Raw genomic sequence first — 15,521 nt, 5'->3', positions numbered from 1 at the left:
CCCCCCTTCCTGCTATGGAAGCCGGTTAGTTTACAGGCGTGCGTGTGTGTGTGTGTGTGTGTATGTGTGCGCGCGCGCAAGGGTGCGTATGTAGGTATTCTTTATATGCTACACAGCAACACACACATGCGCACACACGATATTGAATATGGATTTCGAAATTTTTTTTTCGAGAATTTATTTTTAGGGATTAAGCACTTGCTTCTAACAAGATGTGAAACGTGGGTTGTTTCTAAGTATAAATAAAAGTAAAAGTAAAGCTTGTGGAATTCGGCCGTCGTGGCGTAGGAATATAAATATAATGTATAAACACCCACACACACACATATATGAATATATATATATATATATATATATATATATATATATATATATATATATATATATATATATATATATATATATATATATGAGCTTATATGTCACTTAATAGCATGTGACAATAAATTCAGTTGAGGCCTCAAGAAAAAATAAGAGAGAAGTACCAAGCGCTTTGTACTTTTCTCTCTTTTTTTCTTGTAGACATAACTACACACAACACGTGTGTATATATATATATATATATATATATATATATATATATATATATATATATATATATATATATATATATATATATATATATATATATATTATATATTTATTAGGCAGTGATATAACATAGTCATTTTTCTTAAATGTTTATAACACGTAATTTTAATCCTGTATAAACTAGACTGACTGACTTGCTCATGAAATTAAACCTAGATCATACCGTAGTTACAATAATGATGATTCGATGAAAAGACATAATAGGAAAACAGCGTGGATCATACTTGACTTCTTTATTGTATGTCGTCTCAAGACTATACACACACATGCAAACACATTTATACACATATATATACATGTATACATATATATATATATGTATATATATATAATATATTTATATATATATATGTGTGTATATATATAATTATATTTGAATATATATATGAACTGGTTCCTCTAATTGGGCGTGACTTCAGAGAATAAAATACGGTCACTATACTAAGATTAACCTTTAACTACTAAAAGCGTAATACATATATATATATATATATATATATATATATATATATATATATATATATATATATATATATATATATATATATATATATATATACATATATATATATATATATATATATATATGCATACATACATACATACATACATACATACATACATACATACATACATACATTAGAAGGACTAAGAGACTATCGTTTTTACACGCAGAAAAAGAAAAAATATGGAAAATCATATATATACAGTATGTATATATTTTGAAATGGTGGTAAAGATACAACTCGAAATAAAACATGAAAACATTCCACTGTTCGCCCCATTTTTTTATCTATATGAGCATATTTCGTTTACATGTTTTACGCATCTAAAAAAATTATTTTATTTTATTATTGTATCTCACGCGTGCGGATGCAATGGCGACCAAGATACGGCTACAAAGTCTTTGTGTATCGCGCGACAAATATCTGTGGTATCATTACTAAAGAACTGTAGGAGACCTTTTTCCTTCGCTATAATATCATTACAAAAAATAACGAATGGAAATTTACGAGTGATTTTATTGTTATTATTATTATTATTATTATTATTATTATTATTATTATTATTATTATTATTATTATTATTATTATTATTGATCAGAATCTGCGCGCTTCCATGAGTTGAAACCAAGCAAAAGAGGTCATTAATTTGCGGAACAAGACAGTCTCCGGAAGCCAATTTGGCAAAAAAATAAAAAAAAATAAAAAAAAAACAAAATAAGAAAATAAAAAAAAGCGGTAAGTGAAGAGAAATATTTAAAAAAGAGAAAAATAGTTAAATTTTTGAAATGAATATTTGTTTCAAGCTTGGAAATACATCTATGAAGACATTTCATTGCGAGCAAGAAGACCAAAGCACATGACTCGCCATTCAAAATGGCGTCACTGAATAAAGTGAATAGATAATCACCACCGATTGTTTTGGTTCGTAAACATTGCGGATATCTGATTTTAATAATAATAATAATAATAATAATAATAATGGAGGGCTATAGCAAATAATATATAATCCGTTAATTTAGGGATCCAGCGGTATATATTTTGACTGAAGAAAATGCGTACACAAATTCCGTCTTAATAAATAGCTATTGGTCCGTCTATATATATATATATATATATATATATATATATATATATATATATATATATATATATATATATATATATATATATATATGTGTGTGTGTGTGTGTATGTATATGTGTATATATATATGTATATATACACACATATATGTATGTATAACTGTGTAAAATATATCAGTTATGGAAGAAAGATCTTTCCAAACTGGGTATATTTTCGACAGTAAATAATTACCCTTTTGGAATAAAATATAGTCACTGCATACTGGATTATGTACATGTATACACACACACACGCTCACACACACACATGAGTGTGTGTATACGCTCAGCGTGTATGCCCTAAAGAAATCAAACATGCTAATTTCCTACTTTATGCACATTACATTATTTATGTTAAACATTATTTCAATAATGAATATGTACAGTATACTGTACTTGCAAAATACCTACAAGGCATTCAGCACAATATTCTAAAAAAATCACGAACACAGAAAAATTCTACGTTTCCCATGATACTTTCTGACTCCCCATTATTCTTCTTTTTTTTTTTTTATTCTCTGAGTTTATCTTCATAATTACCCTTAAAATCGCACGTCGGTTTGTCGAAAGATAATGAAGCGTAAAAATGTAAGATTTGAATTGCAGAAATAGAAGAGTGGGTTTGTTGACATACAGAATTTGGTTGGTTAAAATAGCAATGGAATCGCTGGTCCTCTTACACGTAAGAACTAATTTAAAAATGGAATATTTTTTTATATCACTAGCAATAATGAATAAGAACTGTAATTTAGAAGTAGAGTTTTTTATATTAATAGCAATAATGAATAAGAACTGTAATTTAAAAATGGAATATTTTTTATATTAATAACAATAATGAATCATAGAAATTGGCGAACTGGTTGTAGAAAAAAGAGAAATGGACGGTCGAGTGATGGAGTTTATTCCCGAATTCATTCCGAAAGATAGGGTAAATTTGGAAGGGAATACTAATTACAAAAACAGAAGAGAAAACATTTTCTTTCTAGGGATTTAACCGAAAATGTTTTATATTTTAGAATATTTCGGAGTCGCGTGTCACAATCCCAAGGTTTCGACCACTTGTGAAATCATTTTAATTGTAGCTTCACTGACGTACTGATAACGAATTATGCTTTTCGAGTTTTGCTAAATGCGTACAGTACCCTTTTCTACATAATATAAACACGCACGCATGCATTCACAAATGTATATATATATATATATATATATATATATATATATATATATATATATATATATATATATATATATATATATATATATATATATATATATATATATATATATATATATATATATTGCTTTATATATATGTATGTATGTATATAGACATACGTACATAATGTGTTTACATATGTAAATAGAATTATTGATACGTATTTATTAAATATTAAATCATAAGTTCTACCATTATACGTCTTAATACTTTTCTAATTCCTTCACTTTTTGCCTAAACAAACTGACCTCTGACGTGTAGGGCATGATGCGTGAGGAGAGCTAAGTGCCAAGGGGGCAGCATGGGGCAGTACATGGCAGGCGGCAGAAGGGCGGCGGCGTTCCCACTTCCGGTTACGTTTCTGACCGAGGGAAGCGGAGGGGGCGGCGACCCACCGCCGCTGCCTCCGCTGGCGTTGCTGCCGCATTTCCCAGACGATAATAGAGCCATGTTAGCCGGAAATTACCCTCACCTTATTTCACACATGCACTTCGACAGGTAACTGTTCACTAATGGCCGTCAATGAGTTTCCCGAATTTGGTTTAAATAAGTGATTTATTCAAACTGGTCATTCCACTAATTTAGCACAAAATAAGTCCGTATTTTTTCCTCTTAATAGTCTAATTGTCGGAATTTAATGATATCGAGTTGTAACCTAGAACATTGGCGATCAGTTAGGCCGAGTCACATCGCAGCAGCCGTGATATACCCGTGACGAGATGCGAGATGCTGCAGTCGCCAGCATCCGCGGGGATGCACCACTCGAGAGACGGGGGAAAGGGGACGTCCCGGCACCCAGCATCCGTCCAGGAGTTGCTAAATAGCACATAACTCTTTCGTCGTTTTTCCTCGACGCTTCAGCTTCTCCCGACGGGCATTTTACGCGAAAATTATCCCGTCACGATACACTTTCCATAAATTCTCCGGATGATTGAGTCCCGGACGAAGCGGCTTGCCGACGGACGCACCGACAAGAGTTTATGAAATAAAGAATACTTAGTCACGCTGTCCCCCTCGAGATGCAGTTCGCGACAGCCAATGAGGCGGCGTTGACCGATAAGCCCCGCCCACGTACACCAATAAGCGGATGGGGACATCGAGCGGGAGCCAATGGGAACATGCGCTCGTCCCCTGACTCGTCATCTTGTTACGCGATTGGCGGTTAATTCGTAAAGCCATTAGCTCGTTTTCCATTGTGGAGCAGCTCGCCCTGGGATAATTATTTTATAAAAAGAGAGGAGGATAGACCAGCTGCTGCCTGTGTGTGTGTAGCTGATGTCAACCATTCTATTGAAGATGAATTAAAAAAGGAAAGTTTGTTGAAGAACCTTCCTTGTGGGAAGATTTTTTTTCAGTTTTTTTTTCTGATTTCCTTTTGAGATCGTGTTTCCCCTTAAGTGAACAAAAATGTTTTATTCTTCGTGTGTTCTCTTTGACGCCGCTTTTTGTTTTTATTTGATGTAAGCGTATCATTATCTCAAGGGCGATTAACCTCTTAAATAAATATGATTGGCGTTTTTCTTAATTATCTCTTAGTTGGCATTTGTCTTGTATCCCTCCGTGTGATGCAAGAATCATCTCTGGTCTTTCTTTTTTTTTTATTCTCATTTAATTAGGCATTGGGGGGTTAATATTTAATTTAAGGATTCGTCTGTATTTGTATGTGTGTTAGTCTGTTCAAGTTAGGTCTCAATATTGTAAAGTTTAGAATTCATTCTTCCGTTTAGTTCACATCGTTTCTACACGCTGTATATATAATATATATATATATATATATAAATATAAATATATATATATATATATATATACATATATATATATATATATATATATATATATATATATATATATATATATATGTATATACAGACATACATTATAGCTTTATAGCTATTTGATATGTATATCTATGTATATGTATATGTATATGTATATATATATATATATATATATATATATATATATATATATATATATATTTATGTTTTATACACAGTATATACATACTAATTAAGTATATTAATTCATTCACAAATTGTAGTTTGATATTAGTGCGTTTGTGATCTAGACATCAGATATAAATATATTTCTATCAAAGAATACATACATCACTGCCATATAATTTGAGCAATGATAAATTTATCTTTATATATATATATATATTATATATATTTTGATCGTTATATATATATTATATATAATATATTTTTTTATATATGCAATTATATATATATATATGTATATGCCCTGTATATGTATATATTTATATATATATATATATATATGTATATATATACTATATACATACGTAAATTTATCAGACATATAGTACATTATAGCTACTTTGACACCTCTCTCTCTCTCTCTCTCTCTCTCTCTCTCTCTCTCTCTCTCTCTCTCCTCCCCTCCCTATGCACACCAAGTATACAATGATAACTTTGCGTTTTCCCCCTTCTCAGTAATGATTCACTCACTAATTAAGTATATTAATTCATTCACAAATTGAAGTTTGATCATTAGGTGCGTTTGTGATCTTAGACATCAGAGGCTACTTAAAATGTTTTTCTTGACAAAGAATGTCTCCGTCACTGCCAAGGAATTTGAGCAATGATGAAATTTATCTTTATAACGAAATTGCATTCGGACCTCATTTTGAGTCGTTACTACTTGCAGTAGACTGCTAATTATTTTTTTTTTCTGAGATGCAATGGAGCTTGGGGTAGCATGTATATGCCACTTTGGCTGTAATCATTAATATCCCTTCCCATATATATACCATATATATATATTATTATATATATATATATATATATATATATATATATATATATATATATATATATATATATATATATATATATATATATATATATATATATATATATTGTAGTTGACAGTACTACATCCATCCCTTTCCTTGTCTCTAACGGTACCTCTTTCAGCTTAACCTTTTCACTTCCCATTTACCTCTCTTTATCAGTTACCTCCTTCAAGTGCCACTTGACATACCTGTCATATTGCTGATGGCGCTGCTCTTCACAAGTCGTGAAGAATACAAATTTGAAGAGTAGCTTGTCAGAAGGGGAGACCTCTGGTACTTTTATTACTCAAGACAATTATTCTCCTTCCTGCTTCCATATCTCGGGAATATTTGAGGATTTAGAACAGTTGTTCTTGACCTTTTTCAATTTTTATGCACCCCTTTCAAATCCGCAGTCAGTTCTCGCACCCCTGAATTGCTGAAATAAATAAAAAAAAAAAACTAAAATACAAATACAAACACGAATCACATAGGACGTGTATCCTGTACTCGAGTCTGTTGCAATGTTGCCACTTCGTTAGGAAATTAGGCGCAGGTTTATTTATAGCTCAGAGCACTGTAGCAAAAAAAATAATAATAATTAAAAATTTTTTTTTTTCAGAAAAAATAACATGCGTATATAAAAATATATTTTGCTTTAATTATTCATAGGCGTCTCGCACCCCTTAGGAACCGGCTTCGCACCCCTGGTTAAGAACCACTGATTTATAAGTTGAACCTATTCATTTTATCTGTGAATTTGTTCTGAAGTAGGCTGAATGACCGCACGCGTTGGAAGGGTCACGCCATAGGCCTAGCTTAGTCAGCGTCTAAGAAACCGGGTGTGTTGTGTAGGTGATGCATGGCCTTCCCTTCTGAGTAACTCGTTCAGATTTTATGTGAAATCTTAGGAATTTACCCCTCCTTGTACGGGGCATTGCTCTCGTATCTTGGGAGGCTGTTCTCACACGATTCGTTTTGACTGATTTGAAATCATAGTTTTTCTTATGAAATCCCCGTAGCGGGTTAGTGTCGTCAGTGCACCTCTCGGGGTGCACTGTAGGCATTACTTACGGTTCTTTGTAGCGTCCTTTCGGCTCCTAGCTGCAACCCCTTTCACTCCTTTTACTGTACCTCAGTTCATATTATCCTTCTTCCGTCTTGCTATCCACTTTCTCCTAACAATTATTTCATAGTGCAACTGCGAGGTTTTCCTCCTGGTACACCTTTCGAACCTGCCTCCTCACAATATCCTTTCCAGCGCTGAATGACCTCATAAGTCCCAGTGCTTGGCCTTTGGCTTAAACTCTATATTCCATTCCATTCCTTATGATAAATGACGCGACTTTCCCGTCAAACTTGGACCCACTACGATCCGAAATAAGGTCACCGATCTCCACTTGTTCTGTCCAAAACATCTGAATCGCACGGTGCCTTTACTCCCTCGTCCCCATTGCTCACGTGTGGCTCCTTTATCCCACAAGGGAGATTACGAACTTGAGTGGCAACTGGTTTAATTGGTCTTTCAGACCTTTCTTTGCATTTCACATAAATAGCACAGTTTTAGTTTTCTGTAGAAGAAAAATTTGTGCCGGCTTTGCCTCTCCGTCCGCCCTCAGATCTTAAAAACTACTGAGGCTAGAGGACTGAAAATTGGTGTTGATCATCCACCCTTCAATCATCAAACATACCGAATTGTAGTCCTCTGGCCTCAGTAGTTTTTATTTTATTTAAGGTTAAAGTTAGCCATAATCGTGCATCTGGCAACGATATAGTACAGGCCACCACCGGGCCGTGGTTAAAGATTCATGGGCCGTGCCTCATACAGCATTATACCGAGACCACCAAAAGATAGATCTGTTTTCGGTGGCCTTGATTATACGCTGTACAGAAAACTCGATTGCGCTGAAGAAACTTCGGGGCATTTTTCACTTTTTTTTTTATTTCCATTACAGGAGCCACCATCATTAGTACTATAGCTTCCTTATCGTCTGAATTACTGGGAATACTACTCAGTAAAGTTACTTTAAACCATTGCTATACCGTGGTATGTATACCACGTGTATATTATTACTTATATATTACAATAATTTTTTCTCATTCTATCCGCGGCGTCGGTGACCCTGGTAGTTGTGACGCCAGATAACCCACAATTAATCAATCAATCAATCAATCTCGTTCTATCTTGTGCTGTCTGTGTTGTGTCTGCACTCTGTATTTTGTTATGATGGAGGGCTGAAGTAAATAAATGAATACATAAATTAATAATAACAGTAATAATAATTATAATAATGGAGAAACAACTCGACATTTATGTATATATTTAAAGATGAATCTGTACAGAAAGCTTTCGGGAAACTTCGATTCTCCTTTATCTTTAAATATATATACATATAATGTACATTACTGTGGATTTGTTTCTCCATTTCAAGACTCATGCTACTATAATAATAATAATAATAATAATAATAATAATAATAATAATAATAATAATAATAATAATAATAATAATAATAATAATAATAATAATAATAATAATGAACCAAATAAAACTTCTTTCAGTTTTCTTCTGAAGATGGAAAGATAAATAACCTTGTTTACTGGTAAATATTTACATATTACTTTGATCTCTGTAAATATTTACCAGTAAACAAGTTATACACAAGAATCGTGTGGGTTTCTTTCAATAATAATAATAATACCCACTGAAGTACAAATAACTCTACGGATGTTAACACCCATCTTTCACTAGATTTCCGCCGATTAGTGCAGATTTAAGCATCATTGTATCTTCAGAGATGAGATAGAAGGAGACGACATTGGCGAAAAAGGCGTACCCATCGATGATATATGATTCATTTAAGATTGTCAATGAAGGCATCCTTTATTTACATTTAAGATAAAAATCGCTAATTCTTGACAGAAAAGCTGGAGGTTTATAGCTTGAAGATATAACCAACCTGTTACCTTTCACATTTTGGGGGAAATGGATCATATAGGGTCTAGGGACACAATATCTGTTCTGTTGGTTACTACTGCACTGAGAGAGAGAGAGAGAGAGAGAGAGAGAGAGAGAGAGAGAGAGAGAGAGAGAGAGAGAGAGAGAGAGAGAGAGAGAGAGATTTCTAGTAAAACCGATGCGACGGTAAACTCAGAAATGTGATTTGATTCCTACTTGAAGTTTTTCAGGCTATCATATAAACATAAACCAGATTATGTGACATTCAGGACAAAAGTTTATTTTTTCAGAACAACGCTATCAATTAAATTCATCACTGAAACATGCTGTTCAAGAGTTCCAGTGAAACTGAACAGTGCTTTTGAAAGCAAGAAGCATTAAAATTAGAATGAAGTTTTTGCATAACTGCCCGTAAGTTAACTGTGTTCCGCTACCAGATGATTTCATTTCAGTTATTACCCAAAATGTGGCCTGAGATATCTTTCACATAATCTTGCCTTTAGATTCGTTTTAACGATTATTTTAGAAATGAAGACAGAAATAGATGCTGAATGCATCAGATGCTTCATTGGGCTGTTGTCTAAAAGTAGGTTTTCGTCAATAATTTGAGATTACTCTGTTCTCGAAATACTCATGCTTTTCGAAACTCCAGTCCTTTACGGTCTGTATACAGACGAAGCAATGCAATCCGTCTATTATTAAATTTTAAAATCCATTATCGGCATAAGAAATTAATGAAACAGGTCGATTTTAAGTAGAGAATTCCAGTTTTCAAGAAAGTATATCCTTAAGAACACAGACATATAGAACATTAGTTCAGCATTTCTTATTATTGTTTTCGTTTGAGCAAAATATTTAAATGAAACTCGCCAGCTTGAAAGAGGCGTAACGAAATGTCGTTACCAATCCAGTCTGCAGTAAATTGAGGAAGAAAGAGAGCCAGAACTTTTCCCAGCAGAAAGCGAGTGACATGCTTCTTGAAAGGCGGAAGCAACAAGATCAAAGAAGTTCTTGGCTGGAAGTGGTTCTTAACCTGGGGGACGTCAGCAATTTCCAGGGGGGGCACGAGTCCTAGCGAAAAATTAAAAATCTCTAAATCGTTATTCTCTTAACAAGAGTGAGGAACTAATATTCAGAAGTTTATGAAAAAATGCAAACGTATCGCCTTATTACGTTAGCTTCCTATAGTCTATACTACTCTAGTTAGACTCGTTGGGCTTCCTATGTTTTGTAATTATTTACCTCCCTCCCTCCCTATCCCTCGAAACCCATTCTCTTTCTCGTTTCTTTTCATGTTCCCTTTAGATATGGGTGGGAATTTCACTCTTAGATGCAAGGGGGCCATGGAGGGAAGGACCAACTCTTCGAGGGGGCGTGGCAATGAAATGGTTAAGAACCACAGCTGTAAAGAATAAAACCGGGTAGTTAACCGAGCCATCTGGAGCTGGCTAGCTTCGGACAACAAACCCAAAGCTGTCATTCCCCGCAAACGATATCATTGCAGGTAATCTTGACTAGCGGAAGGTCACGCTACTCATCACCCACAAAAGGTTACTAGTTATATAAACAGGTCAGTCAGAATGAAGATAGATAAAAGCATCAGTGATACCAGATGCTGAGGTTAAGTGTCAGCTCAGGGAAATACGGATTATAACTAGGCAGAGCTAAGAACTCGGTAATTCCTCCCTCAGCTACTCCAGTGCCCCTTATACGTGTACTCCAAAGTAGCCCCCCCCCACCTCTGAGATATTCTGTTCATGAGGTCTGTAATTTTTTATGCATCTAGTCCTGGGGGTATCCTTGCTCGATTTCTTGGGGAATGAGCGTGTGGGGACTTCTCTAATGTTTTTAACTATTGCCTTATTTCTTAAACTTATACTTTTCCTAAATTGCTCAAAACTAGACTCAGTCCTTGCTTTCTCACACGTTAATCCACCTCTCTTCTTTTGTTTCCTGATCTCGGGATTCTTTTGGAGTCGTTCGTATCAGTCCCTTAGTTGAATACTGCTCTTATATTTCCCGTTGTTTAATCATTCAGTTTCTCTTTCTGTAGGACTGAATCAAATCTGATCGGTGACATACCCCGACCGCTATTGTAGATTTGTGTAGACCAGTGGTTCTTAAACTTTTTTGCCTTGCGCCCCCTCTGCATTATGTATAGATCCCACGCGCCCCTACCCTTGAAATTTTTGCCAACTATAAACTTATCATCATAACAATAAAAGACAATTCATAAACAAAATTTGAAATAAAAATTGACTCGTATTTTGAATTTTTGGCATGTTTTGAGATAATAATTAGAAAACATATGGAAGCAGTGATAATGTTTTTGGCAGTTTTGCAATTGACATCACAGATTAACAAAAATAATAGGCACCATCTGGCAACCCTGCTTGCGTCCCCCCTTGGAAGCTTCTGGCGGTCCCTAGTTTAAGAATCACTGGTTTAGACCAATGTTCCATTTTATTTGGACACAACTGATTCACTAAATACTCAGTAAATTCTAGCCGTAGGATTGAACGGTTTGACACTAACAATCATCCATCCTTCCAGTGTGTATCTGTCTCCCTTCCCTTGAGGTTAGCTAAGCCTCAGTCCTTCTTTCCCCTTCTTTTTCTTGTTTGCATCGCTCCTGGGCCAGGAAAGGTATTATGTTGCTTACTCCATCGGCTTCTACACTTGATAAATCTATATGCATCCCGGAAGCGCGAGAGTTTATGCAAGATGAAATTGAAAGACTCAGTGTGTGTGTGTGTGTGTTTGTGTGTGTGTGTAGGGGGTGTCGACGCACTAATGATGGTTCTTCTGTGTAGGTATATGAAGTAGATGACGTTGCGGAAATTCTCAGGACAGAGGGATCATTCTTGATTCAGTTGATGAAAGGTGAATATAACAGTTGCTGATGATTTCTGCTCTGGAACCACCCTTATTGGGGTAACTGCAGGACCATAGGAACTCTCTCTCTCTCTCTCTCTCTCTCTCTCTCTCTCTCTCTCTCTCTCTCTCTCTCTCTCTCTCTCTCTCTGTCTCCAAACATGTAGCGCTTCATACAACTGTACAGACGCCTTGTCTAAGAACTACTGATGCACCAAAGTAATTTAACTTTCTTGTCTAAGTAACTGTCTACCACTCCTGAGAGTAACGGAGGGATCACCAAGAGGGAAGAATTAGTCAGTATAAGAAGCAAGATTTTTGTACAAGCGATAATGGATCGATATTTACAGGAGTGTAGCCATGCTGTGCACATACGGTTATTACTCAGAATATTGTTCATAGTAGATGGAAATATTAAACAGAGAAGCGGCAACGAATTCATCGTTAGAAGCCGAGTTGTCCTGTTACTGGACAAAGAGAGGGACGAAGTTGTTCAGCATAAGAAAAAAAAGTAAAAAATGTGCAGAAGTTTCTTCGGCACAATCGAGTTTTCTGTACAGCCGCTACAGCGTATAATCAAGGCCACCGAAAATAGATCTATCTTTCGATGGTTTCGATATAATGCTGTATGAGCCGTGGCCCATGAAACTTTAATCACGGGCCGGTGGTGGCCTATCCTTAGATATCGTTGCCAGGAGCATGATTATGGCTAACTTGAACGTTAAGTAAAATAAAAAGTACTGAGGCTAGAGGGTTGCAATTTGGTATGTTTGATGATTGGAGGGTAGATGATCAATATACCAATTTGCAGCCCTCTAGCCTCAGTAGTTTTTAAGATCTGAGGGCGGACAGAATAAAGTGCGGACGGACAAACAAAGCCGGCACAACAGTTTTCTTTTACAGAGAACTAAAAAGGAGGGAGTGGATGAGACAGACTAGTTCTCTGAACAGATCTCATTAAAGGTGAAGCGACCCGGGGGGGCGGCCTGGCTGCCCAGATCAAGGGAGGTGAAAGTCGACGAACTCGTGATTATAATTTTTGTGTTGATTACCAGGTTGATTAATCGAGAAAAATTCAAGTGAAGGCGAGGAAAGTGTTCGGTCTGAAAGTGAGTGGGATGGGATATTGACACTAATTTGGTTTATATATTAGGTGAAAAAGGGAAGGAACTAATCTGGTGTATATATTAGGTGAAATTAGGTGGAAAGGAATGATAAATAGAAAATGTTCATGATCAAGGTGAAGAAGTACACATTGAGAGCCTGCGATGTTCAAATAATTGGCTTTTGCCAACACTAGCGGGTCCAGGTTAGGTGCACCTGGACACGTGCCCCCCATGAAAAATAACAAAATAATAAAATTGAAGATTTAGATGATAATAACATAAATGAGAAATATAAACATTTGGAAAAAATTAAAAATCTTATATAGAAATAATAATAATCAATACTTCAGATATCAACTACTGAATTCTAAATAAAATGCATACATTATCCCCCCCCTCTCTTTCTCTTTCTCTCTCTTTATATATTTGTATATTATAGATAATTTAGATAATAATAACATAATTGAGAAATATAAACATTTGGAAAAAAATTAAAAATCTTATATAGAAATAATAATAATAAATACTTCAGATATCAACTACTGAATTCTAAATAAAATGCATACAATATTCCCCCCTCTCTCTTTCTCTTTCTCTCTCCCTTTATATACTTGTATATTATAGATATATATGTATACACACACATATATATTATATATATGTATGTGTATTATATATAAATATATATGTATGTATAATATGAAAATTGGCGCCCCCCATGAAATTTTTCTGGACCCGCTAGTGTTTGCCAGTGATCAATGTTACGATACCAAGTCCAGGAGAGGAATCACAAATAGTAATATGAAAGATGTGTTGGAATTTGGATGCAAAGAAAACTAAACTAATGGGAGAGTTTGGCGAGAGAAGAGTGGAAGAGAAGAGAAAAGAACAGGTTGACGGAAAGTTCAGTTACGTTGAAGCCGTTATCAAGAGAAATGGAGTATAAGCGAAAATTTAAGCCTCTGACGCAATATGAAGATTTTCTTTTTTATCGCTGAGGTTTTGGAAATGTTGAAAGGCGAGAATGGCTTACAAAAGAAGCCACGAGTAACGATATACTCCAATTTGCAAGAATAAATAGGTAACCTCACAGGCATGAAGTAGGATTTCTTTTGAAAGTGAAATTGACAAGAACGCCATGTGGTGTGGGTAACTTAAATGCGCCTTTCGCGGCATATCAGGTTTCGTTTGAATCATTCAGTATTACTGTACAGACCCACACTGTGCATTACTCAAGGTTCATTGCAGCGTTCCTTCGGTCCTTAGCTGCAACCCCTTTCATTCCTTTTACTGCACCTCCATTCATATTCTCTTTCTTCCATCTTGCTATCCATTCTCTCTTACCATTTGTTTCATAGTGCAACTGCGAGGTTTTACTCTACGCCTTTCAAACCTGTCTACTCCCAATTTCCCTTTCAGTGCTGAATGACGTCATGGGTTCCAGCGCTTGGCCTTTGGCCTAAATTGTTTAGTCTGTCGTACAGACCTACATTCGTAACCCCACATAAAATTAAGTGAGGATGAGGACGAGCTCCTGAAAAGAGCTCATTAAACCATTTTTGATGAGGAAAATCATCTACGTGTGAATGGCCAGAGAAATGGGATAATAATTGAAGGAGGTCATTGATGGAAAAGACGAAGCCTTTCGGAACTCCGATAACTACGTCATGTTAGATCCGAGGGGAGGGAAAGCCCCAGGGGCCTATAATGGCATCCTTCTTGGGTATCTCTTAGAAGTTTGTTGTTGAATTTTCTACGGCACTGTCCTGTCTTTTTGCCCCGTCCAAAATACTGGTACTTATCCATCATCTTGAGATGCACCCATGTTCAATATACAGCCGGTTCCTAAGAGGTACGGCTTCTCTAATCCCTCTGTCATCTTATCATTCTCACTTCGACTACAAATAAAGTCTTTGAAATATCCTGAGCCATTTGTATTTTTGCAGTCGTCTTGACCATTGTCAGTTTAGATTTTGTAAGGCAAGACGGACAGGTGATCTCTAACACTTGTTTCATTCTCTCTGAGGAATGTTGAGTAATCACACGTGATTTCTGAACTTGGTGTCTCAAATACGCAACTCTCAGTCTGGCTTGAGATCTTATTTACCAAACAATCTGCTGGTGAGTTCATTGCATGTGTCTACACTCACTTCACGTTTCGGGTTAAGCTGTCTGTGTCTGTTGTAGGCTGTGGTGCTGCATCACCCCTTTCTGAAGTGGTTCTTTTCCCAATGCCTTCATTTTGTCCATTAATGACCTCTTTCACCTGTCCCATTTCCCTGTCCATCCACATGTAGATCATTTTCCTCATCAAAAATGGTTAAATTAGTTCTTTTCCTGAGCTCGTC

General features: G+C 35.5%; 2 protein-coding genes across 3 annotated transcripts in view; one reads left to right on the top strand and one right to left on the bottom strand.

Annotated features, from left to right (window-relative positions):
- The window catches only part of LOC136826984 (uncharacterized), a 94,239-nt gene extending 90,210 nt beyond the window's left edge, over positions 1-4,029 (bottom strand). The window contains 1 exon segment of the mRNA XM_067084613.1: positions 3,683-4,029. Within this exon segment, the coding sequence (XP_066940714.1) occupies positions 3,683-3,884 (202 nt within the window). The 5' untranslated portion in view covers positions 3,885-4,029.
- The window catches only part of dlt (codanin-1 like protein dlt), a 172,670-nt gene that overhangs the window by 113,390 nt on the left and 43,759 nt on the right, over positions 1-15,521 (top strand). The window lies entirely within an intron of this gene.

Source organism: Macrobrachium rosenbergii, chromosome 41 (assembly GCF_040412425.1).
Source record: "Macrobrachium rosenbergii isolate ZJJX-2024 chromosome 41, ASM4041242v1, whole genome shotgun sequence".
Lineage (NCBI taxonomy): Eukaryota > Metazoa > Arthropoda > Malacostraca > Decapoda > Palaemonidae > Macrobrachium > Macrobrachium rosenbergii.
This window is presented reverse-complemented; position numbering and strand designations above follow the sequence as displayed.